Source organism: Coptis chinensis, chromosome 3 (assembly GCF_015680905.1).
Source record: "Coptis chinensis isolate HL-2020 chromosome 3, ASM1568090v1, whole genome shotgun sequence".
Classification (NCBI taxonomy): Eukaryota; Viridiplantae; Streptophyta; class Magnoliopsida; order Ranunculales; family Ranunculaceae; genus Coptis; species Coptis chinensis.
In genome coordinates this window covers 88,099,155-88,123,923 of record NC_141458.1, presented here as the reverse complement: position 1 = coordinate 88,123,923, position 24,769 = coordinate 88,099,155, and the positions used below count along the sequence as shown (strand labels likewise).

Here is a 24,769-nt window from a genome sequence, read left to right as displayed (position 1 = left end):
CTACTTCTTTGGGACATTTATATGGTGATTGAAGTGTGAATGATGTAATTGGGTTATTGTGACATACTTGGTGATATGTCCAGAGTTCTATAAAATTGTTAAGAAATGGATTCCATTTTAGATGGTAAATTGTTAGTTCTTGGAAAAAGATGACTAATATAATTTTATTATAGGCATTCATAGTCCATTCTTTTGCTCTAATCTACATAACAATGCTAAACTCTCATATACCAATTTCAACTCTTAGTGAAGTTTAAGTATGTAGCTTCAAGATATAGTGAAGTTTAAGCATGTTGCTTCAAGATACATGAATATTTCGAGGATGGTTGATAGTTGTTTTACCATTTAAATTTTTCAGGAATCATTGCCATGAAATGTATTCTCCATATAGTTTGATTACAAAAAAAGATGAGAGAAAAATGGAATTTTACGTAGACCTCAAAAAGTTAAACATTTAAACCCAAAACAAAAAACAATTCGTCGCATAAAAAAAAACCTTTCTTCCCTGTCCAAAACCTTCGTCACTTCTATAAGAAAAAAAGGGGGTTTGAATGATCGGTTCTTCCCAAAAACATCAAAACAAACCTGTGCAAAAACCTAAAAAACCCGTCATCAAACCCCAAATTTTCATCACAGTTTGAAGAAGAGATCCTATGTTTCATATGTTGTTGGGGGTTGTTGAGGCTATTGGATAAATGTTGGTTCTATTTGCTCGAGTTACTGGGACACTTCCCACCATTAGTCCTCAGGTATGTTCTATAACTATAGAATGTAGTTTATTCTCTTAGATTGTTGATGCATCTAGCCTAAGTACTAATATAAGGAAGTGGAGTTAGTAGCTTAAAATCGAATCAAGGTTTCTTTATTCTCTTTGAACTGTTATTACGAACTACAAGTAAAGAGAGAGTCCCCAGGGAATTCTGAATAAAAAAATAATAAGGTCATATTTTACTAATTTAGAATGTTTAAATAAAGGAAATTAAGTTGTGTCAAGTATGCGCCCATGTCATTTAACTTTTTAGTCTCTTCCTAATCTTAAAATTTCTTCAAGGCGCATTAATGGAAATTTGGAATAACGACAGGATTGTAAGTCTTTTAGTAAGATGATCTTAGTAGGTTTTTTAGTACGACATTTTTACATTGTTTGCACCATGGATTTAGGCAGAGTATGATAATTCTATGATAGTATTTCACATAATTGATTACATATATATAAGTTGAGCTTTTAGAGTTTCTCGATTCTTATATATAACTATTATGATGCATTAGTATTAGTATGTAGGATTATCAATGATTTGTAATTGTTACATCGTTAGCCATTTGATTGTTTGATAAGAGCAATCTATGGTATATCGCGTATATTCCCACTTGCTCAGTCTCCCTTGAAAAGTTCTTTATATGTTTTCCCCCTACTCCAGTAGGTCCTTCAAATGATCTTTGTTGAAGTATGTAGAGTCTCACACATTCTATAAGTGTGAGACCATATCTTATTTAGTAGTTTCTATTATGGTGAAACCAATTACCCAGTATAAATATATGAATTGTAGGTTAGAGTAAAATAACTCTAAACCCTACCTTCTTCTTGTGCCTCCTTCGTTTCTTCTTCTTCTCTACTTCATCTCTTCAACCTAACCAATTAACCACTATATGAATCTCCTAGCATAATTAACATGGTATCAGGAGCCGACTCTGTTTAGAGAATGCTAGGAGAGAGATCCGCAGTTTTAAGGTTCCAGTTTTAGTATTAGTTGTTGTCTTAGTATTGTTTCGCTTCCGCAATCTCTCGGTATTGATAAAGAGGAGTACGTCAGGTTTTCAAAAGGGGAAGGTGTGGTATCGCCATCTCTCTGTATCTCTCAATTTCTACAAGCAGGCGCACACACACTTAGTTTAAGGAGTCTTCGAGGCGCGCACGCGCTCGGAGTATTGTATTTCGCAGTTTCTTGTGACAGGTGCGCACGCGCTCAGTTTAAGGAGTCTTCGAGGCACACACGCGCTTGGAGTAATGTATCTCGCAGTCTATCGATCTACCTTTCCATATAGTGAGTTTTTCTTCTTTTTACAATGACTAATGTTGTTCCAAAATCTGATGAATTCGGTAATACATCTGTTTTCTCTGTTGGTATGACCTCTGTTAAATTGGATGGTGTTGCCAATTACCTTCAATAAGTAGAAGCAGTTACTGTTTATCTTACTGGAAAAGGTAAGAAAAGTCATCTGACAGATCCCCCAGATGATAAAGGAAAGACAACTTGGTCGAAAGATGACGCCTTGGTTAAGAATTTCCTATGGAATACTATGGAGAAGGATGTATGTAATACTATGCGGTTTTTCAAAACCTCTAAGGAGATTTGGGAGTATCTACAAGAATCATACTCTCAATCTCAGAATACTTCTCGTATCTTTCAGTTGTATGAGAACATCTTTGATCTAACTCAAGGCGATATATTTATCTCTGAGTATTATAATTCTTTTCGTAGCAAGAAGGAAGAACTGAATATTTATCACCCACTTACTACAGACATAAATCAGTTGAAGAAATAACGAGAGGAATTTTGAGTCTCAAAATTCCTATCTGGGTTACGTCCCGAGTTTGCTAATGTGAAAGCCCAAGTTCAAGCCGAATCTAAGCTCCCTACTCTGTCTGAAGCATATTCTCGTCTTTCTCGTATCACTGCACCTCCTCCAAAGCACAATGATAATGCGGCTTTATTGATACCTCCAAGTAGCAATAATTATAACAATCCCTCCTCTGGTCGTGGTAATGGAGGTAGAGGGGGTAGAGCCAGTTGTGGACGTGGAGGTGGTTGCAACCAAGGGAGTGGTCATGGTCGTGGTATGGGTGGTTTTGATCCTTGTGAGCATTGTGGTCGCACAAATCATAGTTCTGATTTTTTTTGGGATATACAGGTCACCCACCTTTGCACAAAGCCAACAATGCCATAGTAGTTGATCAGAAAGTGATCGACTTTCAACAAGTTCAAGAAGACCTTGTAGCCCTGATGAAGCGGATACTAGCTATTCCAATCAGTTCATCGAGTCCATCCAACTAACCTACTGCAACCCTAGCCAACTCAAGTAAAACATGTCTTCATACAAGTGGTAACAACTCTTGGGTCATTGACTCAGGAGTTTTTTATCATATGACAGGTAATCCCCGGTTGTTCTCTAATCTTGAGTATACTCATACACCATCATCTGTCATATTAGCAAATGGGGCTAAGGCTAGTATTCTTGGTCGGGGGACTATTCAGTTAACTAGTTATGTGTCACTTGTCTCTGTCTTGCTTATTCAAAATTTCCCCTTTAATCTATTGTCTATTCATCATCCCACACAATCTCTTCACTGTAATGTCATGTTTTCTTCTACTCATGTTGTGTTTCAGGATCTACAGACAAAGACACTAGTTGGTGGGGAGTATGAGCACGGTGGCATCTATTACTTTCAAGATGGTTATGGGCACTCTCACCAGAAGCAGGCTCTCACAGCCTTGGTCTCTCCTGTTCAGTGGCATAGATGTCTTGGTCATCTTCCTCTGGCTAGTTTGCAAAGCTTAGTTCCCAGTATTTCTTCTAGTATTCAATCTTTAAGTTGTGAGGTTTGTGAGTTAGCTAAACATCGTTGTGCGACTTACAAAAATAGGTTAAATAAGTGTTCTAGTGCTCCTTTTCAGTTAGTTCATTCAGATGTCTAGGGTCCTTGTAGAACCACTGGCCTTTTTGGAGACAAGTACTTTATTACTTTTATCGATGATTTCTCTCGTGTTTGTTGGGTATATATTATGGAAAATCGTTCTCAGGTATTCTCTGTCTTTCAAAAATTCTATGCTGAGATTACTAATCGGTATTCTGCACACATGCATGTTTTTCGAACTAATAATGCCAAAGAATATACATCTGCAATATTCAAGTGTTTTTTAGATGACCATGGCATTACACATCAAACCTCATGTGTGGATACACCTCAACAAAATGGAGTTGCTGAAAGAAAGAACAGACCCATTCTTGAAGTTGCCCGATGCTTAATATTTCAAACAAATCTCCCAAAGTTTTATTGGGCAGAGGCAGTCCTTACTGCCACATACTTGATTAATCATATGCCCTCTTCAGTGTTAGGTGGAAAAACACCACACTCTGTTCTTTTTCCTGGTCAACCTTCTTTCCATCTTCCCCCTCGTATTTTTTGTTGTGTTTGCTTTGTTCATAATCTTCAACCGAGTCATGATAAATTGGACTCTCGTGTTATTAAGTGTGTTTTCCTTAGGTATTCACGTACACAAAAAGGGTACAAGTGTTATAGTCCTCATCTGCGCAAATCCTTTATCTGTGCTGATGTTACTTTTTTTGAAGATGTCCCGTTTTACTCTTCAGTAGGGAAGGTGTCATCTGAACCATTTAAGGATTGTGTTCTGCCATCTGGTGTTGTTGATCTTCCTGCGGCTATTGGTGTTCATGGGGGAGCTAATGATCAGGTTATCACTACCGATATTGGCGAACCAAGAGATGGAGCGCGCGCGCACCCTATAAATTCCCTTACCGGAGCGCGTGCGCACCCTACAGATGTTGGAGAGCCAGTAGATGGAGCGCGTGCGCGCCCTACAGATGCCTTTACAGGAGTGCGTGTGCGCCCCTTGCCTACAACTGATGTTCACGAGTTTGAGGCCGAAAGTTCCACTACTCCGCTGCCCTCACCTCTTCCCACTGTGTTTGTGGATCCTATTGCCATTCCATATGACCTCGATGTTCCTATTGCCCTACAAAAACTTGAACGTCCACCTGCCAGTATGAGTATTCCTAGTAAGTATGCCCAGTATTCTATTTCTCAGTATGTTTCCACTAATCATTTACCATCATCTGTCAAGTCTTTTGTTACATCCTTGTTGTCTGTCTCTATCCCTTCTTACTATAGGGAAGCTCTATCCCATCCTGGCTGGAAGCAAGCAATGGACGAGGAGTTGAGTGCCTTGTATTCTAATAACACTTGGGTCCTTACATATCTTCCTTCTGGGAAGAAAGCGGTTGCTTGTAAGTGGGTTTTTACTATTAAGCATAATCCGGATGGTACTATTTCTCGTTTAAAGGCTTGCCTGGTTGCAAAAGGCTTTACCTAGACTTGTGGTATTGATTATTCTGAGGCATTTTCTCCTGTTGCAAAGTTAGTCTCTGTGCGTATTGTTATTTCTATTAATGTTCATCATCACTGGCCTCTATTTTAGTTGGATGTGAAGAATGCCTTTTTACATGGAGATCTCCTAGAGGAAATCTGTATGGTACAACCTCCTGGTTTTGTTGCTCAAGGGGAGAAAGTCTATCAATTAAAGAAGTCTCTTTATGGGCTTAATTAGCAGTCTCCTAAAGCTTGGTTTGGCCAGGTTTTGATGGCTAATGGAATGACTAGGTGTGAATATGATCATTCCATTTTTTACCGAAAGACTCAGCAAGGAATTATTGCCTTAGTTGTGTATGTTGATGATATCATTGTCACAAGGTTTGACAAATAGGGTATTGCTAGACTTAAAGTCAATCTCTCAAGGCAGTTCCAGACCAAAGATCTAAGAGAACTGAAATATTTCTTAGGCATTAAAGTTACAAGGTTCCCTGGTGAAATTCATCTCTCACAGAGAAAGTATGTATTAGACCTGCTCAGTGAGACAGGTAATTTAGGAGCTCGCCCAATAGAGACTCCTATGGATTCAAACGACAAACTCCAGTCAGATGTTGGATAGTTTTATGCCGATATTGAGGGATACCGTAGACTGGTGGGAAAGCTGATCTATGCTACTATCACTTGCCCAGATATCTCGTTTGCAGTCAGTGTAGTATCTCAGTATATGCATGCACCACGGATTCCTCACTACCAGGCAGTTATTCGTATTATGCGGTATTTGAAAGGTTCTCCTGGTCGTGGATTGGTATATCATTCTAATGGAAATTTTGATGTTGTTGGATATTCAGATGCTGATTATACAGGATCAGTTTTAGATAGACGATCCACCACTGGGTATTGTACCTTCCTTTGTGGAAATTTGGTGACATGGAAGAGTAAAAAAGCAAATAGTTGTGTCAAAGTCTAGTGCAGAGGCTGAGTATAGAGCTATGACTCAGGGGACTGGTGAGTTAATGTGGACTCGTAATCTGCTACATGAGTTAGGTTTTGAGGTACAGCTACCGATCCCTCTTCATTGTGACAATCAGGCAACTATTCATATCGTTTCTAATCCAGTATTTCATGAGTGAACTAAGCACATAAAGGTAGATTGTCATTATGTCAGACATAAGGTTGGAACAAATGAGATAAGTACTCCTTATGTGGCGTATCGAGATCAGTTAGTTGATATCTTCACCAAACCAGTGATTTGTCCAGTTTTGAATTATATTGGTAATAAGCTGGGCATGAGCGATATCTATGCTCCAGCTTGAAGGTGGGTGTTGAAGTATGTAGAGTCTCACACATTCTATAAGTGTCTTATTTAGTAGTTTCTATTCTGGTGAAACCAATTACCCAGTATAAATATATGAATTGTAGGTTATAGTAAAATAATTCTAAACCCTACCTTCTTCTTGTGCCTCCATCCTTTCTTCTTCTTCTCTACTTCATCTCTTCAATCTAACCAACTAACCACTATATGAATCTCCTAGCATAATTAACAATATCCAGTAGGTCAATTTTAGATACAAGTAATGGGTCGATATAGTTCTAAGATTGATATCCGCATTTACAATCACATAACCTATTAGGAAACTCATCCACATACATCAAGAAGTCAACTTAACCAATGAAGAATTCAGGGGTTTTAGTATGGTAAAGGTAGCTATCTCCAAGTTTTGTGTGAATCACAGATGAAGAATTTCATTCATTTACATTTTAAATAAGCATCTTTATTTCCAAGAATTTAGTCATTCTTAACTTTTAATTTATAGTTTTTGTGACGTTATTTGCACTATGCCTAAATTTTTCTCATGTAATACTTATTCGTAAGTGAATGTTGTATTCATGATTGGTCCAGAGGATAAATTTCTAGCTATGTAGCTGTAATGAGTACAATAATAAAGCATGTGGCTACATTTTCCTACTAAACTAGAACTGAGTCATGCAATCTTAGAACTATATTGAACTTACATTACAAGTGAATAGAAAGATGTATATTGCTTGAGCTGACTAATTGGATCCTTCTTAATCTCATATTCATATACTCTAGGATCATACAAGAAAAAGCAAGTAGTGGCCATTGAAAATTCCATTAGTGCCCAACATATTTGTTAATGTGTATGGATTGATTTGTAATACTATTTGTTAACCGAGAGTAGTTTGGATAATCTAGAATTAGCATGTGTTTGTTGGGTGTTTTTTTTCTTTTGGAATTCTCCATTAATCTTCCATACAGGAGCCGAATGAAACCAAAGTTTCAAGTTTTGAAGAGGGTAGATGGTTCACGTGTGGATAAAAAAAAATCAAACAAAGCTCCATGAAAGCTACTGCATTTTGCTTTTGAATAATTGGTTATTGTATTCAAATTTTGGTCGGTTTCACTGGCGATCGATTGTTATTGTGAGTCAGGAATCACAAGTCTTGGACCCAGGGGCGGATCTATGAGTTGGATGTCTCATCAAGCAATATAGTCAGCTGGTGAAAGAATCAACACTGTCTATCTGTTCGTCTGTCGCTCTAACTGTCTTTACCTAAGTCTAATATTTCTCATGTCTGATTCTGTTGAACTTTTTCTGAAAAACTGCAACTATCAGGTTGATAGAATATTTGCCGATAGAATTAAACAAGGCGGCTGAGATGATGTGACGCCAGAATATCTGGTGAAGTTGCTGTCATATGCTGAAGCTACATGGTATAAAAGTTGACTGATGATGCTCTCTATTTTCACTATGTACATTTATATTTGTTGTTTGCATGTCTAAAATGATGAGGTAGTGCACAATGGAACAATTTCATAATACATCTAATGTTTTTCTGCCATGTCATTATAGGGAGAAGGATGTGGATATTGCATTTGCTCAAGATGTAATTGATGAATACAAGGTACATGCATATTAAGCATACAACATTGAAGTGTGTTAGTTATTCCATGATTGAAGATATTGGTTGTTGATGAAAAAGAAGAAACTTATTATGGAATGCAGATCCAAAACTTTCGAATAGGTTCATTACATTGTTAAGATATTTAGTTTAGTTAACAAAAAGGATTTTGGTGATTTTAAAGGTGTTGGTGTCACATGGTTAGTTTAAGTACTTCTCTTACTAACATTTGGAAACAACACTTGGAAAGGATGTAAGACTTCTTTTACCTTCATAAACGTGATGTTTAAGGTCGTTTCCTCTCTTAATCACTCTTTTATAAATGTGATGTTTAAGGTCATTTCCTCTCTGAATCACTCTTTTTTGAGAAACTATGTTCTCTTTATTTCTTTTTCAATCTAATTTCTTATTTTTATTTTTATGTTAAAATATTTTTGAATATAATTTGTTGTTGATTTGGTTTTTTTCCTTCTTAGATAATATCAAATATTATGAAGTTCCTCTTTGCTTCTGATAAGTACATTATTTGGCTTTTGGTGGTTAGAAAATTCATACGTAAAAGTAGGTAACTGCTATCAAATGTCCTACTCTTTTGGTATCATTTAAGTTTACTCTTTTGGTACCAAATGTCCTTTGCCATTTGAAGATATCCAGTGCCTTGAAATGTGGTGAACATCTTGAAACAAATTCATTGCTGGAGAAGGATGACATATAGTGGAAATTCAATTGAATAAACAAAAGCTTGAGGCTAGAGAAAGCTCTTCCCAATGCATTTGTGACATTCAAGGTCAGCTGTTACCTCTGAGTTTTGATATGGAATTGGAACAGTAGAATATAATAGGATAGAAGAATTCAACTGTGGGAAAACATAATATTTCAGTCCACATTGTCAAATGAAGAATGGTCCTGACATTCAAGTTGAAAGAAAGTTATTTGTTGACATTTTGAAAGAAAGTTATTTGTGAGCAAATTGAGATGTAACTACGGGGGAGAGGATGATGTGCCATGAAATATTGTGCTACTTAGATTGGATGAATGTTGATTTTAAACCTGTATTTTTAACATTTGAGGTGAGTGCGTTAAGTTTGCACTCCTGCTACTGAATGTTTTTATTGTGCTTTTGGTCTTGATGCAGAGTGTGAACCGTTATCTGAACAGGAGACGTTCAATCAAGATAGTGGTCTGTTCAATCAATAATGCCAACTTGGCAAAGATTCGTGTCAAGGAGACAGATGGTCTCTTAACTTCTACTTCAGTGGATAAAGAAGTTGATTGTCAAGAACTGAAGAAGTCAGGCGGAGATATAAAGGACTTTGTCCAAAGTGATGACACTGCTAAAGTTGGCAAAGGGAGTGCCATTTGGAATATTTTCCAGAGTCAAGATGTACCAAAGTTAGTTGAGTTTCTGTAGAAGCATTGGAAAAAATTTCATCATATTGACAATCTTTCAATCAAGTCCATGAGTATCATTGATAGTATTCATAGTACCATAGTATTTTCAACTTTTTGGTTAAATAATACGTTGATAAACTTGGATGTTAATTTTTCAAGTTATCCACCCTATTCATGACCAAACGTTTTTCTTGGACGAAAAGCATAAGAAGCAATTGGAAAATGAATTTGGTAAGTGATTGCATCTTTGCAAGGGCAAGCCCAGAAAAATGCCATAGTTAATACTGGATGCTTACTTTTTGTAGATGTTGAACCTTGGACGTTTGAGCAATACCTTGGTAATGCTATTTTTATTCCAGTAGGATGTCCTCAACAAGTTAGGAATAGACAGGTTTGCATCTACGCTGTAAAGTGAGCTTTAGCTATCATATGCAATCATGTACGTGGAAGTTATTAAAGTAACCACTGAAACATGGATAAGCTAAGACACAATCATATAAGCTACATAAAAATTTAAGAACAACACTTATGCCTCATATTTTAAAAGAAGTTAACACATATATATTGGCACAGGTTAGGCTTAAACACTATTCTTGCATATTTCGAAGTGTTCTTTCGAATTATTTGTGGTAAGAAATGCATCCATGGTAAGTTGGCTTTGTTTTATTTTGACTTTCCATTGTTTCTACTGGATATGCACTCCTTATTGCATTTGCAAGGAGAGTTTCAATTAGATGTGGTTGTCCACATTAGCTGGGGTATTAAGTAATGAGGCAAATTCAATAATTAGGGGTATTCCGAAAAAGTTGGAGAAAAACCCCCTCAAAAATAGACCCACGAAAGTTAAAACGGGGTATTACGAAAAAACAGGGGAGACTCCAGTAAAGACGAAAACATGATTTCTCTTAGTTTAGACCCTCTCTCTTTGAGATTCTTAACACGAAAACATTATTTCTTTTCCCGTCAAGTACTCTTCCTCGGGTAATTCTTAGTGATGCAGTTAATTTTTTTGAAAGATTATTAAAGGATGACTTAATAAGAACCTGGAACAGAGCCTTTGTTTCTTAGGATGAAAAGATGATTTGTTCAACAAAAGGTAATCATACAACTCTTATTAATCTATAGAGTGTGGTTGATGTTAACTTACTGATATCTCAATTTGATATTTTTGTTTTCCATAGGATTTGACCTATTGGGTTTAGTATGATTTTAGTGGTAAACACTTTGGAATATATTTTGCACTCTGATTTAGATTCAACTTGAGATTTGACAGTTGTGGCTATAATAGGAACAAATACTTAACTACACAGTTGAGACCTTCATGTCCAACTCTTCAATTGATATGCTTATTATGCAATGTAGATCATTCCCTGAACAAACATTTTTTCTTTTTTCTTTTTTGTTATTTGGAGAATGTAGAGTTTGGCTTTATATCGGAACCCAAAGACATAGCTTTAGAAGCTATGACAATATATTCTAAGAAATTGAGATTTAATTTGGACACAAGAAAAAAGTGCTCACATATATCCGAAGGAGTCAAAGTACATGGGGTTTAATTCAAGTACATATCTATGTATGTTTGATTTCCACCTAACAAGTGTTTTCCAAACATTAACCATATGATATTTTGTTTATCAGTATAACTCCCTTAGAGAGAGTATTAAATTTTACCTTAATAAAAGGAAAAAATTAAAGGATATATACACCACTGTTAAGAAAAGACAATCACCAATCAATACACACATACACATTTCTAGCACAGAGCGTTCTTTGTGAATCCTCCAGTCACAATAATATTCGTTAGAGATACACTTCACCATTGGTATTGATAGGAGCATATTCAAGCTTAGATAGGTCTCAAGCAGTAAGATTTTGGTCCAGATCATTCCAAGTAGCAATGCAGTGGTGAGTATATTTGTTAAAGTTTTATAAGTTACAGTTTTATGTCTGATTGTCTAACCACTAAGATGCTATTATTTGAGTGTCAACCGACAATCTAAAGGTATGATTAAATTTGACTCATAAATATATTATGATCAGCAAAATGGATACTCATGCATGCTCAATATTTTTCAAGCAGGGGGATTAAGAAAAAATAGGAGAAAAAAATATGAGAAAAACTTGCCGAGAGAAAAACTACTCCAACTCAAAATGGAAACCCAACAAAACCCACAACTAAAAACTTAAAAAGTAAAAAAAAAAAAAAAAAACCCTACTTGTTCAAACCAAGATGAAACTCTATTATCTCAAATCCAAACCCTACGTTAATTGATTCCCCACCTCAAATCAAAACTCTATTCACTGTTGATCAACACTAGATGTACATTTCTTATTGTTTAAAGAGCAAGAAGATGAAAGCCCAATGATTTGTATAAAGGTATTATAAAAATTAATGCACACTGTTATTGAATCATTTCGGGAGACGAGATGAGATTAGTGTAGTTTCTTTCTTTAGCTATTCATTTGGAACTAGATACTTTTAGAATTTAACTTTCGGGCTTGGATCAAAAGTATGAAATTTATTTGTTAATCTCACACTATGAAATCTGAGCAACACACTTCACAAAGTCTTTTTGAAAGTCGATTATTGCACCATGGGCACATTAGCATGCATATCAAGTGCTCATAAGTCATCTTAATCTTTTCAGTGTTGCTTTCTAATTCGAATGCGTCATGTTGTGCCTAGAAGTAGTCTGATTCAAGTTCCAAGTTCAGGAACAATATATAACTCAATCTTTGGTTCTTCCTATTTTTATGGCCAGTTAGTGAACCAGATTTCCATTTTGAACTTTGTAGCTAAATGTGGACATTATATTTGGGACTCTAACAATCCCGATTTTGCGGACTCGAGTGTCACTGCAAAACCAATCCCTTGGATAAGGCCCGTCATACTTGCTGAAACAATTCTTTAGATTCTCCTTCTCTGTTGAACATTTTTCATTCTCATTCTCTGTTGAAATTTGTTAATAGTAGTTATTTGTTGAAATGTAGTCAAGTTCAAATCAATTGCAACTTTCTTTGAGAAACGTTTTGTGTTCTATAGCATATATTTTGAATTTGGTCAAATATTACAGACTTAAGCCTTTGCCTTAAGAACCTAAGAAAATCAATTGGGTTCTTGCAGCTAGGGATGTCAATGGATCAGTTTGGGTCGGATTCTCGAAAATCCGAAATCAAACCGATAAGCGGTTTTAGATGAAATATAATATTATCGGTTCGGTTCAATTTCAGTTCGGTGGATGGCAAACTAAATTTCCAAAACCCAAACCGTTTTTTATCAGTTTAGTTCGGGTCGGTTATCGGGTTATCGAAACCCATTGACAACCCTACTTGCAGCTTCTTCACTTTATTATATTTCTTGAGACACCTATTTGTTTATAATTATGCTACTAGAGTGACAATGATTCCGTTGTGTGTATGCTATTGTCACTATGGACTGAAACATGTTATTGATGCTTGGAAATTTGTTTATTGTTGATTGTCAATAGTGCTATTTAACTCTTATAGCATCTGTAGACTTTACTAGATATTCCTCTTTTAAAATCAGTATAGCAAATTGTTAATTGTTGTGTTAGACGTTATCATTTTGGATATTTAGTATTGAAATTAAGCTTCTAATCCTTATTAATAATGTTGAGTGTTGAATGGATTTAATTTATCAATTTGATTTGAGTGTTTCACACTTGATTGAGTGATGGGTTTAGACTATCAGAAAACGGTGTAACTAAATTATATGGCAGTGCTTCACATTTGATTTTAGCTCGATTTGATTAGGATGTTATACTTTCAATAGATCGAGTTTGCAGTGCTAATACAAATTGAATACACCGTGTCATTTTTCAAAACTCTTCCATGATACTTGCTATGGAGTGAAGATGTGTTAATAAAAAAAGCTATATACAATTTCCTAATGGTGGTGTATGCATATAACTATATATTGTCAAAAGGAGAAATAAATTTTGGAGTGGTTGGTGTCTCTATTTGTATAACTGATTGATTAATTGCTTAAGTGAATAACCTTCCCATTTCCGATCTTTTTTTTTTAAAGCTGAAATTCGATGTGAATCATGATTTATAATTTCCTGATGTTGCCATAGATTCTATCCTTATCTTTGTGAGTGTAATTTGTTCTTCATGGTGGCACTCTCTTTACTTGACAAAATTCAGAGGCTTAAACTTCATGGTGTAGATGGAATTGGATTATTCAACCCAAATTGTTCAACTGATGGTCAATCTTCATGGTGGAGTAAGTGCATTAATGACTTATTTCCATTCATTGTAATGTATATTTCCATCATATATTTTCACCTTACAATGGGTGCTCCAGCAATAGTAGACTGAATTATGTATTGCTCATGTCACAAAGGAACTTAGTCAGTATTAGACTACTTTATAAAATTCTATCCATATAACATACTCCTAATCTTTCTCAAGCCTAAATGTATTATATGTCCAATGGATATTTTGACCAGAGATTAACAAGAGAACTTTAATTTGTTGACAAATGGATTCTTTGTCCAAGTTCATGGTCTCCGTTTTGGACGACTATGAAATAAAATAAAATAAACAAAAAATAAAAATAGAATTGGATGATCTGTAAATGTCAAACATAAATGATATGATTCAATTGGGCATGACATGGTCCAGTTTGTAGCTTTATTATCAATTGATTGCATATTGTATTTGAATTGATTAAGTCACTCTTTGAAGTGTCTAGCACCCTCAAATATACATGTTAATGTCATAGTTCTGCTGCACAAAAAATTTATTTCAAAAAAGGAAGGATCTACCAAAGGATTTTGGGTTTTCATGAGAAGGTCAGGAGAGCTTTTCCAGGGAGAAAATTTACGAATTCACCGGATAATTGACAGTTCTTTTCATAAAAAAGAAGTGATTGACTGATCAAAGTACTCCATGGCTTTTAGTTCATGTCGTGGTTAGTTTTTATGTTTTGGATAGGAGATGTTTTGTTGCATGCTTATACCTGATGTACTTTTTGACAAGTTTGTAACAACATGGGTATGTCAACTATATATTTTTAGAAAATAGATAGTGTCCAATAAGTCTAATTCTAACAACAACATTATCTACAGAGTACTTTTTTTCCCTTCCCTTTTCTTTTGTACAAAGGGAGTGGAGCTTTAAAGGAAGCTATGTTGTTTGAAGTTTGAACTATGTATTGGTTTATAGATATGATTAAAATATGCATAGCATTTCTTTTTGATGCAGGAGGTTTTTAAAGGAATACATAAGAGGCAACGCAATCGTGTATGCTTGAGACAATGCCAAGTATGCCGAGATGATTGAGAATATATACTGACGGTGATTGTAGAGATAATAAAGCAACTAATGATATACATATACATACGAGCTGAGGGATGTGCTATTAGGGGAGTGCTAATTAGAAATATAACTGTAACTGTGAACTTAAATATTTTAGGAGCATAATGTGTATGCAATCCATTAAGTTGTACCGAATACAGTGTATTGATCTTAATTTTGTGGGAATAGGTTAACTAGATGGATATATTTGACGCCATGAACAATAAGTTTTCTTTACTCAAATTTTTGAAATTTTATATGACTACTCTTTTAATAGTTGTAGTTCTGACAAAAAAATGCAAGTTGCGTATTTCAAATTAGCACAGATAAATTGTTTGTGAATTTCTTTTAAAATTGGTAAAAGAAACTTTTTTAACACCAACTGACTATATTGTATCTAATTATGACTTTGTAAAATATAGTACTGCTTATGATCAAGGTTTAAATGACGACACCATTTCTGATTAAGAACAATCTTTCTCATGATTTGCTATGAAGAAGTTGTGAGGCATTCTAGCTACTCAACGTTTTTGAATTGTGTAGGTTATTCAAACATTGGTAATCCATGTGTTGCAAGAATATTGAGAGATTGTACATGGCAACTTGGAAAAACATCGAAGCTAATCCAAAGTTAGTTAGTTAAGGTAAGCACTTTGAGGCATGATTAACTATGATGTGCTAACAATGAATGTTGGTGCTTGGATTGCAAACTTGCAATTGGAGATCTTCTATAGGTATGATTGTACAAAACTTTCCTAAATCCTTTACTTTCCAAAACTTACAGTTTGTGGATTCACAAATGATAAGGGTTATTGCTGATTTCAAATGCGGAATATCTTAACTATCTATTATTTTATATTTAATAATGATGTTTGACGAATTAAGTTTCAAGAAAAGCTCTTTGAAGTTAGAAATCGTGGCCTATAGTGGCAAGGATTTGAGAATAAGTAATATAGTTCTACATTTAAAATGACATTAGTCTTGACAAATATAGTTCTACATTTAAGTAATAAGAACGGAAGCCACGATTTGATTTTTTATGTGAACTTTAATAATTAACAGAAAATTGGAAAATGGAAGCAAAAAAATTTAATTAAACCTCAAAACACACAGGAGGGTGAGAATAATAGATATAGAATAAGTAACAAGAATGTCTTGACAAATATAGATCTACATTTAAAATGATGTTAGTCTTTTTACATTTGATCAGAATCTATATGTAGTTTTTGGACATGTAATTTGGTAGGGGTTGCAATGATTCATCAATATGCTTGATTACAAGTTGGTGCTTCTTTCCAAATGTTATAGGTTAACACTTTGGCAATTTTGAAGTTTCAGAATTATATAAAAAAAAAATGATACTTACAAGCATTTGAGATTATTCTATCTAATTAATAACCTGTTTAGCAAACAATTTAAATTATAACAACAACTATAGTGTTTGTCTTTTGCTAATTACAAAATTACTAATAGCACGAGCTCATCATACAGAGTAATGCAGAAATAATGGCCATGTTAAGGATTACTACAAATATTTTTTCCAAGTCATTAAAAATAAATAAATAAATAAAACTCTTTCATTCATACCCGTTTGTAGGACGGGTTCGGAAGCTAGTTTTGTATTATTAGTAGTTGACGACTTGACGGACTCCTTTATTGAGTGAGCAGAGCGAATGATTTTGGCGTAGGGGGTATCTTGGACAAAACCAAGTTGGTTGGCTTCAGGTATGTCCGTCCTCTCATCTCTTCTTCTTCTTTCTCTCCGATTTCGATATACTGCTATTATTGATTTCGATACTGCTATTATTGTGGTGTGTGTTAAATTTATTTGAAACTTTCAAAATCCCAATATTTCAATCCTTTGATATTCCGCCGGTTCGACATCTAAATAAATATCTACACAAACAAGCAGTGCATAAATGCCAAACTCAATCAATAAACAGTTGAAATAACTGTATTCACTTGTTCAGTCCCATACTCATTTCTCAATTCCAAAAAAAAAAAAAAAAATGCTAGAAAGAGTACTCTCCTTACGCAGTAGAACAACCCAAGCAAACTCAGAAGAAGACGTAGACGATGAATCCAAAACTAGAAAAACCCTTTCATTAACCACAAGATTTTTAAACCAACTCACTAAAACCAACTTCTTATGGCCAAGTCTCTTCTTCTTCCTCTTTCTCCTCATTACTTCCATCGCTATCCACTCACGTAATATAGTCTGTGATGTTTCTTCAACTGGTTTGATTCACTCTCGTTTTAACTTCTTCGGCATCGATGGGCTTGATTCTGAGTTTGGCCTACTTGGTGTGCCTTGGTGTAAGTGTCTCTTTTTTATTTTTTTCATTTTCATTTATGTTAGATCTACTTTTTTATTATGGGCTTGGTGTGATTTGTTAATTGTTGTTATATACATTGGTAAAAGGCAGATCGAAACACGGAAAAACGGTGGAATGGACAACGAAAGATTTGATTAAAGGGATAGAAGAGTTTGTACCGGTTTATGAAACACGGCCGATAAAGAATAATATGTATGGGATGGGGTTTGATCATAGTTTTGGGCTTTGGTTTATTACTAGATGGATTAAACCTGAGTTGATGATTGAGAGTGGTGCTTTTAAGGGCCATTCGACTTGGGTACTTCGACAAGCTATGCCTAATACACCTATTGTTTCGCTTTCGCCTAGACACCCGGAGAAGTATTTGAAGAAGGGGGCTGCTTATGTAGATGGGAATTGTACTTATTTTGCGGGCAAGGACTTTGTGGATTTTGGTAGTGTTGATTGGGGGAGGATGATGAAGAAACATGGGGTAACTGATAGGAGTCTGGTTCTTGTCTTCTTTGATGATCATCAAAATGAACTCAAAAGGTACGTGTTGTTGCACATACAATTCATATGCATTTACAAGTTTCATTATATAAGTTCCATAAAGGTTTTTACCAGCCACTCAAATTGTTTGTCTTCCTAACCACTAATTCATGTTTATACTTTAATGGGTAGATTGAAGCAAGCTCTAAAAGCTGGATTTAGGCATCTTGTCTTTGAGGACAACTATGATACTGGAACTGGCGATCACTATTCTTTCAGGCAAATGTGTGATCAGTTCTATGTAAGAGGTAAACACTTTTCTTGACTTGATGATTACAATTGATTTTTCCGTTTATTTCATTGAGGAAATTGAATCTAGTCAATGAAAAAGTAAAGAAAGTTGAAAGGTGCAAAATAGCTTTTTGAAAGAGTAGATATAAACATACAAATGAGGGAGAGACAGTATCAACTTATTGATAAGATCCTCTAAGCTTTACCTGCTGTGATTTGTCTGACCAATTCGTGATACAATTGGCAATATCTATTCTTAGATGAACCAAAATGTAAAGGATGCAGTATCTGTGTAGAGATTTGGTAGGAATTAGCAGGCATACATCCATACAATGCAAGCAGCCATATTTTGACAAAATATATCTTTTGGGTATCATGGACCAATATCTTCTTTCACAACTCATGGGAGATCACACCTGAGTGAATGATTCGGATCCCTGAGTAAAGACATATATACTACTTTTGATAAAGCAATATTTATTTAGTTTTAACTATATATATGCAAGTCCTAATTTATATTTTATAAATTAAATACAACAGATTGATTTGTACTATATTGATATTTGATAAATGCCCACTTGTGAAGTTGTCATTGTATTCCATATCTATTTGACTTAAAAAGTATGAAAGATAAACTTTCTGTTTGGGTGTCTGAAGCTCCATTCAAGGTTTCCTCTTTTGTTTGGTGTTCAGATAGTTAGGTAAATACATGTCAATAGACATCTCAGGTAGAGACATGTCAAGGAGACAATTCAGCTTCCGATTTTCAAAGGTGGAGAATTTTTTAATCATATTCTTATGCTTTGTCCTTTTTCATGGTGGCTTTGGTGTCATATAGAATATAAATATGAATCTATATGAAAATATATGTTTAGAAAATTAAAATCGAAAAATTATTACCGTTTACAATAGTAAGTTTTTTTAAATTTTCTAAAGCCATACACTTAATATAAACTGATAATACTCATAGTGTCTTCTACTTCTTTTGTTGCCAAGTACTTGGTCGATAGCAAAGTCTAACTAATGAAGGTGTTTAGTGTCCCAGTGGTCAAGCATTGAGGGACTGGGCCTTAGGTCTTGGGACCCAGGCTAGGGATAGCAAAGTCTAACTAATCAAGGTGTTTAGTGTCCCAGTGGTCAAGCATTGAGAAACTGGGCCTGAGGTCTTGGGACCCAGGGCAGGGGTTTATGGGTTATTTCTAGTAATAGTTGTATCAATAAAGAGAAAAAGAGAAGGATTGGAAATGAGAGAGATTGATAGCTATAAAAGCAAATGTTGTTACTAACAATCACGGATGTGTTATTGATGGAAGAGACATGAAAACATATGGTTTGGAATGTTGCTTCTGTGGCACCCTGAGATGATATCGAAGTGCCTGTGGGATTGGTGGCCAACTCGTTTTGAGTTTTAGTAAAGGTTTACGTGTCAGATTTGGAGCATAGATGCATCGCTGTACTCACTTTATTGCCACTTATTACATATTTTTTCTGGATTCAACTAGGTTAACTTTCGTTGTACAAGGGGAGAAAAAAAAAGTGGGTATTATTTTTCGCAAAAGCATTTAAACATTTAAGTAGTCGAACCTCAAATGGAGTTGATGGTTGACAACAGAAAAGGAACAAATCAAGTTGTTGAAATCTGGAATATCTTTTAGGATGTTGTGGGGGAAACAAGCTGTGAACAGCCTTGTGGTGTTTTAGGATTTGGAATTTGCAATGCTCCAACTTTTTTTTTCCCTTTAAAACCTTTTATATGTATAGAGGTTGTGGCATACAAACCAAGAATTGGAATAGGCTCCTACTTGGCAGCAACAGCTCTTTCAAATTATATATTAAGAAAGTGGAACATAAGAGTTTCTTCATTCGACCTTGATCTATGTGGTAGCAAAAGGAAGCATTGTTCTTGACTATTTTGTAATTTGGTACAAGAAGATGTAGTAGCTCTTGCAAGATTTTATTACTATTATTATTATTATTATTATTAAGGTGGGATCATAGCATCCCTTGCTTTATATTGAATACTTCTAAAGTACATCATCTCGTCTATCCTCCATTACAATTTGACTGAGTTTAGCATCTAGAGGAGGATAGAAGAAACTTACAAAATTCTCTACTATACTAGGACTACTCATATATAGAGAAGCCAAGAAATCTGCACCCCTATTGGATTCCCTGTAAACATATTTAAAGTCCAAATATTCAAATGAAAGGATCAACTGTTCAAGAGCTACTAGGACATTGTATCAGTAGCATGTTGGTTTATCCACTGTTCACTCTGGTGATAGCTTGAATAGCACGCATAGAGTCAGATTCCACTTCCACCTTCTTAAGATATAGTTGAGACAACCTTGAAGTGCTATTTGTATAGCCAGTATCTCTTGGTAAAGGACTGATTTGTCTGTGTTTCTGCCCGTAAAAGCAACTGTTACACCCCATGCTTCCCTTACAAGATCTCCAATACCTGATCCTTCATTCCCCACTGATCCATCTGCATTCACCATAAAAGAATTGGATAGGAGTCAGTGGGGTTTGTGTGTTGCATTGGTACGGGTATGAGTCTCCAATTTAGACACCGGTAAGGAGATTTGGACACGGCATATTTTTATTTTTTTTGTTAAAAAAAATATTTGACAAGAAGGTTATACATAACTTATATGTGAAAATTTTCAGTTACAGGGTCTTAATTGAAATGTTATTTAAGTCATTGGGTCATATCTTACTAAAGGTATATTTAAGGTACAAATGTACAATATCCTCCACCTTTTCATCTAGAAGTGTCAGTGTCGAATCTGGGTCATTGGTTGGTGTCAGACACGCCGACACGGGACACAACACAAAATATGAAGTACCCATGCAACAGAGGGTTTGTCGCTAGCTAATATAGAAATTTGGTCGCTAATGGTGGATAATATAAAGTTGCCCTTTGTTACTTTTCCAAGCACTAAGAATAAATAGTTAGTAAGTCAGTAGATACTATTCTTATTTCTCCTTTAACTGGAAGGCCCTGCCTCGGCTGCAATTTGAGGTACCTTAATTTAGCAATTAAGGACATGCAATTTCATTTATATTAGATCAGAAACCTTGACTGGAAGACAAATTTTGTTCCTCTTTGATAAATGAGAGATGCAAGATATGCTGACCATCTAAATTGACTTGTGATGTTTCAGGAAATTAGATATGGAATATGAAATTAGATATTAGTCATCGTTTCTTCAATGAAATATGGATTTGGCTTCAACATATTGTTATTGTCAGTATTTATAACTGCACTTGGTGTTGAGTTGCTTTATAACATTTGCGGGTGTGGGGTGTGTATATTTTGTCCAGGTGGTGGACATAGTTGCTTTAAGGATGGTGATGAAGCTCGGATAAGGACGAAGAGGAGGATGTTCTGGGAGAAGGCCGTGGACATTGGAGAACTATGTGGAGAAGGGGAAGCGTGGTGGGGTGTTAAGGGGCAGATGCGAGATGATTTTAACCACAGTAATAAAGCAATTTCATATAATGAACATTTCCAGAACAGTAGGTTTGTGGAGTCAGTGCTAGATGTCTACTGGGAGCTGCCTCCAGTAGCTGGTCCTTCTCTCACTCATCAGACAAGATATGATCCAGCCCGTGTATCGAGTCCAATTGTAGAAGATGGGAGGTTTGGTTTGTTTCAGAGACTTGGTTTAGGTAGCCTCGAGACTTCTGTATTCAATGGATACACACAGATGGTGTATCTTCAAGTATCGAAATCTAGTTCTTAAATGTGTTGGGATAGAACTCAGTGAGGAAAAAACGTGTTGAGAGTAGATTGGAGATGTTTTCATTTGTAATAGGTATACTGATGCACTGCATTCTTATTTCCTCAGCCTTGAAAATACACTTAAACACTGTACATGAGTTGTTTTACCTCAATGGATTTAATTTTTTGTCACTAGGCTTTAGAAAATGTTTGGAATGTCTCCAGTGCTTGGCTCCCGTAAATATTTTGGGCTATGTACAGGACTTCAAGGTCTAGGCATGAGGATTATACTGACAATAAAGTGAACGTCCTGAAGCCCTAAACATCATGACTGAATTGTTTCAGTTTTCTTCTATCATGCTGCCCACGAGAAATCTTTGCTGCTTTTGAAACAAATTTGGGAACAGAATAGAACAGAACATCAGTCGCTCAGCCAGAAAGGAACGACAGAAGGATTTAAGGTCTGAAGCTTCACTGGAAATTGGGCTTGAAGAACAAAAATTTGATATTTACAGACTCCTAATTAATATCCTGTCACCATAAATTGGGCTATGTTGGACAACATGCACCTGTTAGGTGTAGAGATAAAAATATCGATTGCTAGAACACTGAAACAACGAGGTGTGTTTCTGAAACCTCGATTAGATGGGTAGCATCTGAAGGCGGTGGTGATTTGGTAATCACAGAGAACGAAATGTTGATGACTGATTTTTTTTTATCAAGTTTGACAAAATGACTGAGGTTTTCAAAATATTGTGTACTGAAGTTTACCCAGTTTCGGTGTTCTCTCGGTCTCTTCCTCACACATTCATAGTTTCATACCCAAAGTTTATATACCGATATGGCAACACCACAAGGCTGAAGGTCTAGGCATGACGATAATACTGACAATACAAAGTATCAGTACCTACTCGACGGACTTTTATATATACGGCAATATTTCGTGCACTTTGTACTGTAAGTCTGTAAGCATTTTTTTTTGGGTAATCGTAAGTCTGTAAGCATACCACCATGAAGAAATCCTTTTCATCAATCTTTGATATTTTGTAACCCAATGTATATAATAAAAGAGCTTGGTTTCGAAAAAAAAATTGGTTTCGAAAGCAACAGGCATGTGTGTTCAATATTTGCAGAACCTCAAGCTCCCATGCTCAACTAAGAGCATTATGTATGTTCTCAAATTCTGTGAGATCTAATATCTTGGCAGATTAGTTGGCCTGTGAAATATTATGCAGGCAATTATCCACTTCAATATACTGCCTTTTGGTTTTGGTAAATCTTTGATTACCTGTGATTTTGCACTTTAATTTTTTAATGGCTTAAGGTTAGGACCTAAGATTTGTTCCCAAGCTCTTTCGGTGTTCTATGGAATTTTAGAATTTGTAATTTCTCAAGCTATGTATTTAAGGATTTTAAGGCGAATATTGTTAGTTGATGTCTTGATGATTGTCTTCTGAGACATGTTTGGTAATGATTTGACAAACAACTAAATTGATATATTGCTGTGAAACAAAGACCAAATATCGAATTCGGACAATATATTGTGTACCCAAAAACGAAATATTTTTTATTGACAAGTCAAAATTTTATTTTGTATGTCGATATATCGAAAAACATTAAAAATATTGTCGATTATATTAAAAATATTGTCGATTATATTAGAAATATCGTTAATATATTAATAAAAATCGGTCAAAGTCAACAATTTATATCGTATATATCAATTGATATATATTGATATATCAAAAATTATGATATATATCGACAAAAACAAGATTCAATATTCGGTAGAGATATATCAAATATTTATATTTCGTATACCCAAAAAACAAGATATATTAATGATATCTAAAAAATCTCGACAATATTTTGGACCTTGCTTTGGAATGATTTAAAAATCATGATAAGTAATCTAACCAGCAACAAGGCCCATCTCTTCTGTGAATTATTGATGGCCCATTGGCCATTTGGCCCAATCAAACTCTAAAATATGACGCTCACCAAAAGTTCATCTTCGCCTAGGCATGCATAAGCATACTTTATGGCCAACAGCTTAGCTATATAAAACTACTTAAATTCACTCTATCATCTGTTTCCCTGTGACCAGTGAGGCAGTGACCACCGTGGCACCGTGGCAGTACACTAGATTTTGATCAACGTTAAAACGACAAAAAGTCTTGACTTTCTTTAAGACTTTAAGAGGATATTTGTTTTTTTGGGTTAAATTATAAGAGATTCTTATAAGACCATGTATTATGAGAGGGTTTTATAAAGTAGTTTGTTTTTTATTTTAAGTTCATCTTATAAATACTTGTAAAAATAGAAAAAACAAATACATGACATCTTATAGATGGTTATTTGACAAATATAATCCTATTTTACATCACATTTAACTAGAATAGATTAATTTGAAACAAACGTATAGTTTGATTTTCGATTTCAAATCAATTTTAATAATTAGAATATCGATTTTAGAAAACTACCTTAATTGGCGGTGGTGGTAGTGGTCTTAATAGCACGGTGGTGGTGGTGGTAGTAGAAGTGGTGAATGTCTTAATAGCACGGTAGTAGTGGTGGTGATAGTCTTAATAGTACGGTGGTAGTGGAGGTGATGATATTAGTCTTAATAGCACGGTAGTAGTGATGGTGGTGGTGGTGGTGGTAATAGTAGAAGTGGTGGTGGTTTTAATAGCACGGTAATAGTGGTAGTGATAGTTTTAATAGTACGGTGGTAGTGGTGGTAGAGGTGATGATGGTGGTGGTGGTGGTGGTGGTAGCCGGTGGTGGCTAGGGTAATAGAGTTATTTGGAGAATAAGATAATGAAAAGGAAAGAAGAAAAATGAGGCTAGGGATATATAGACGGAGGTATTTGAGTCATTTTTCAAGTTATAAGACTTATAGAATTAAAGTAGATCCAATTTTAGTACTTATAGAATTTGAGCCTCTTATAAGACAATTTTAGTAGAATACCTTTTATAAGAGACAAAAATCAAACAAAAAAAATGTCTAAAATCACTGGACCACATATTATAAGAAGCAAAAACAAATGGCCCTAAGTAAAACGGTTTAAAGTCTCAGACAAGTTGTCAACTAGACTTGTCAACTAGACAAGTAGTAATCCATGTGTTTTTTTTTAAATATTTTAAAACAAATAGTAATCCAACTAAACACGTTAATCAAGCTGTCATAATGTTAACTAT

The 24,769-nt window shown here is 35.1% G+C and overlaps 1 protein-coding gene across 1 annotated transcript; it reads left to right on the top strand.

Annotated features, from left to right (window-relative positions):
* Window positions 1-16,669: 16,669 nt before the first annotated feature.
* LOC147511435 (DNA-directed RNA polymerase subunit beta) lies at window positions 16,670-21,760 on the top strand. Its single transcript, XM_086603142.1, has 4 exons — window positions 16,670-17,059; window positions 17,166-17,610; window positions 17,743-17,858; window positions 21,169-21,760. The coding sequence occupies exons 1-4, from the start codon at window positions 16,753-16,755 to the stop codon at window positions 21,588-21,590; spliced, it is 1,290 nt and encodes a 429-aa protein (XP_086459268.1). The 5' UTR covers window positions 16,670-16,752; the 3' UTR covers window positions 21,591-21,760.
* The last annotated feature ends 3,009 nt before the right edge of the window (window positions 21,761-24,769 follow it).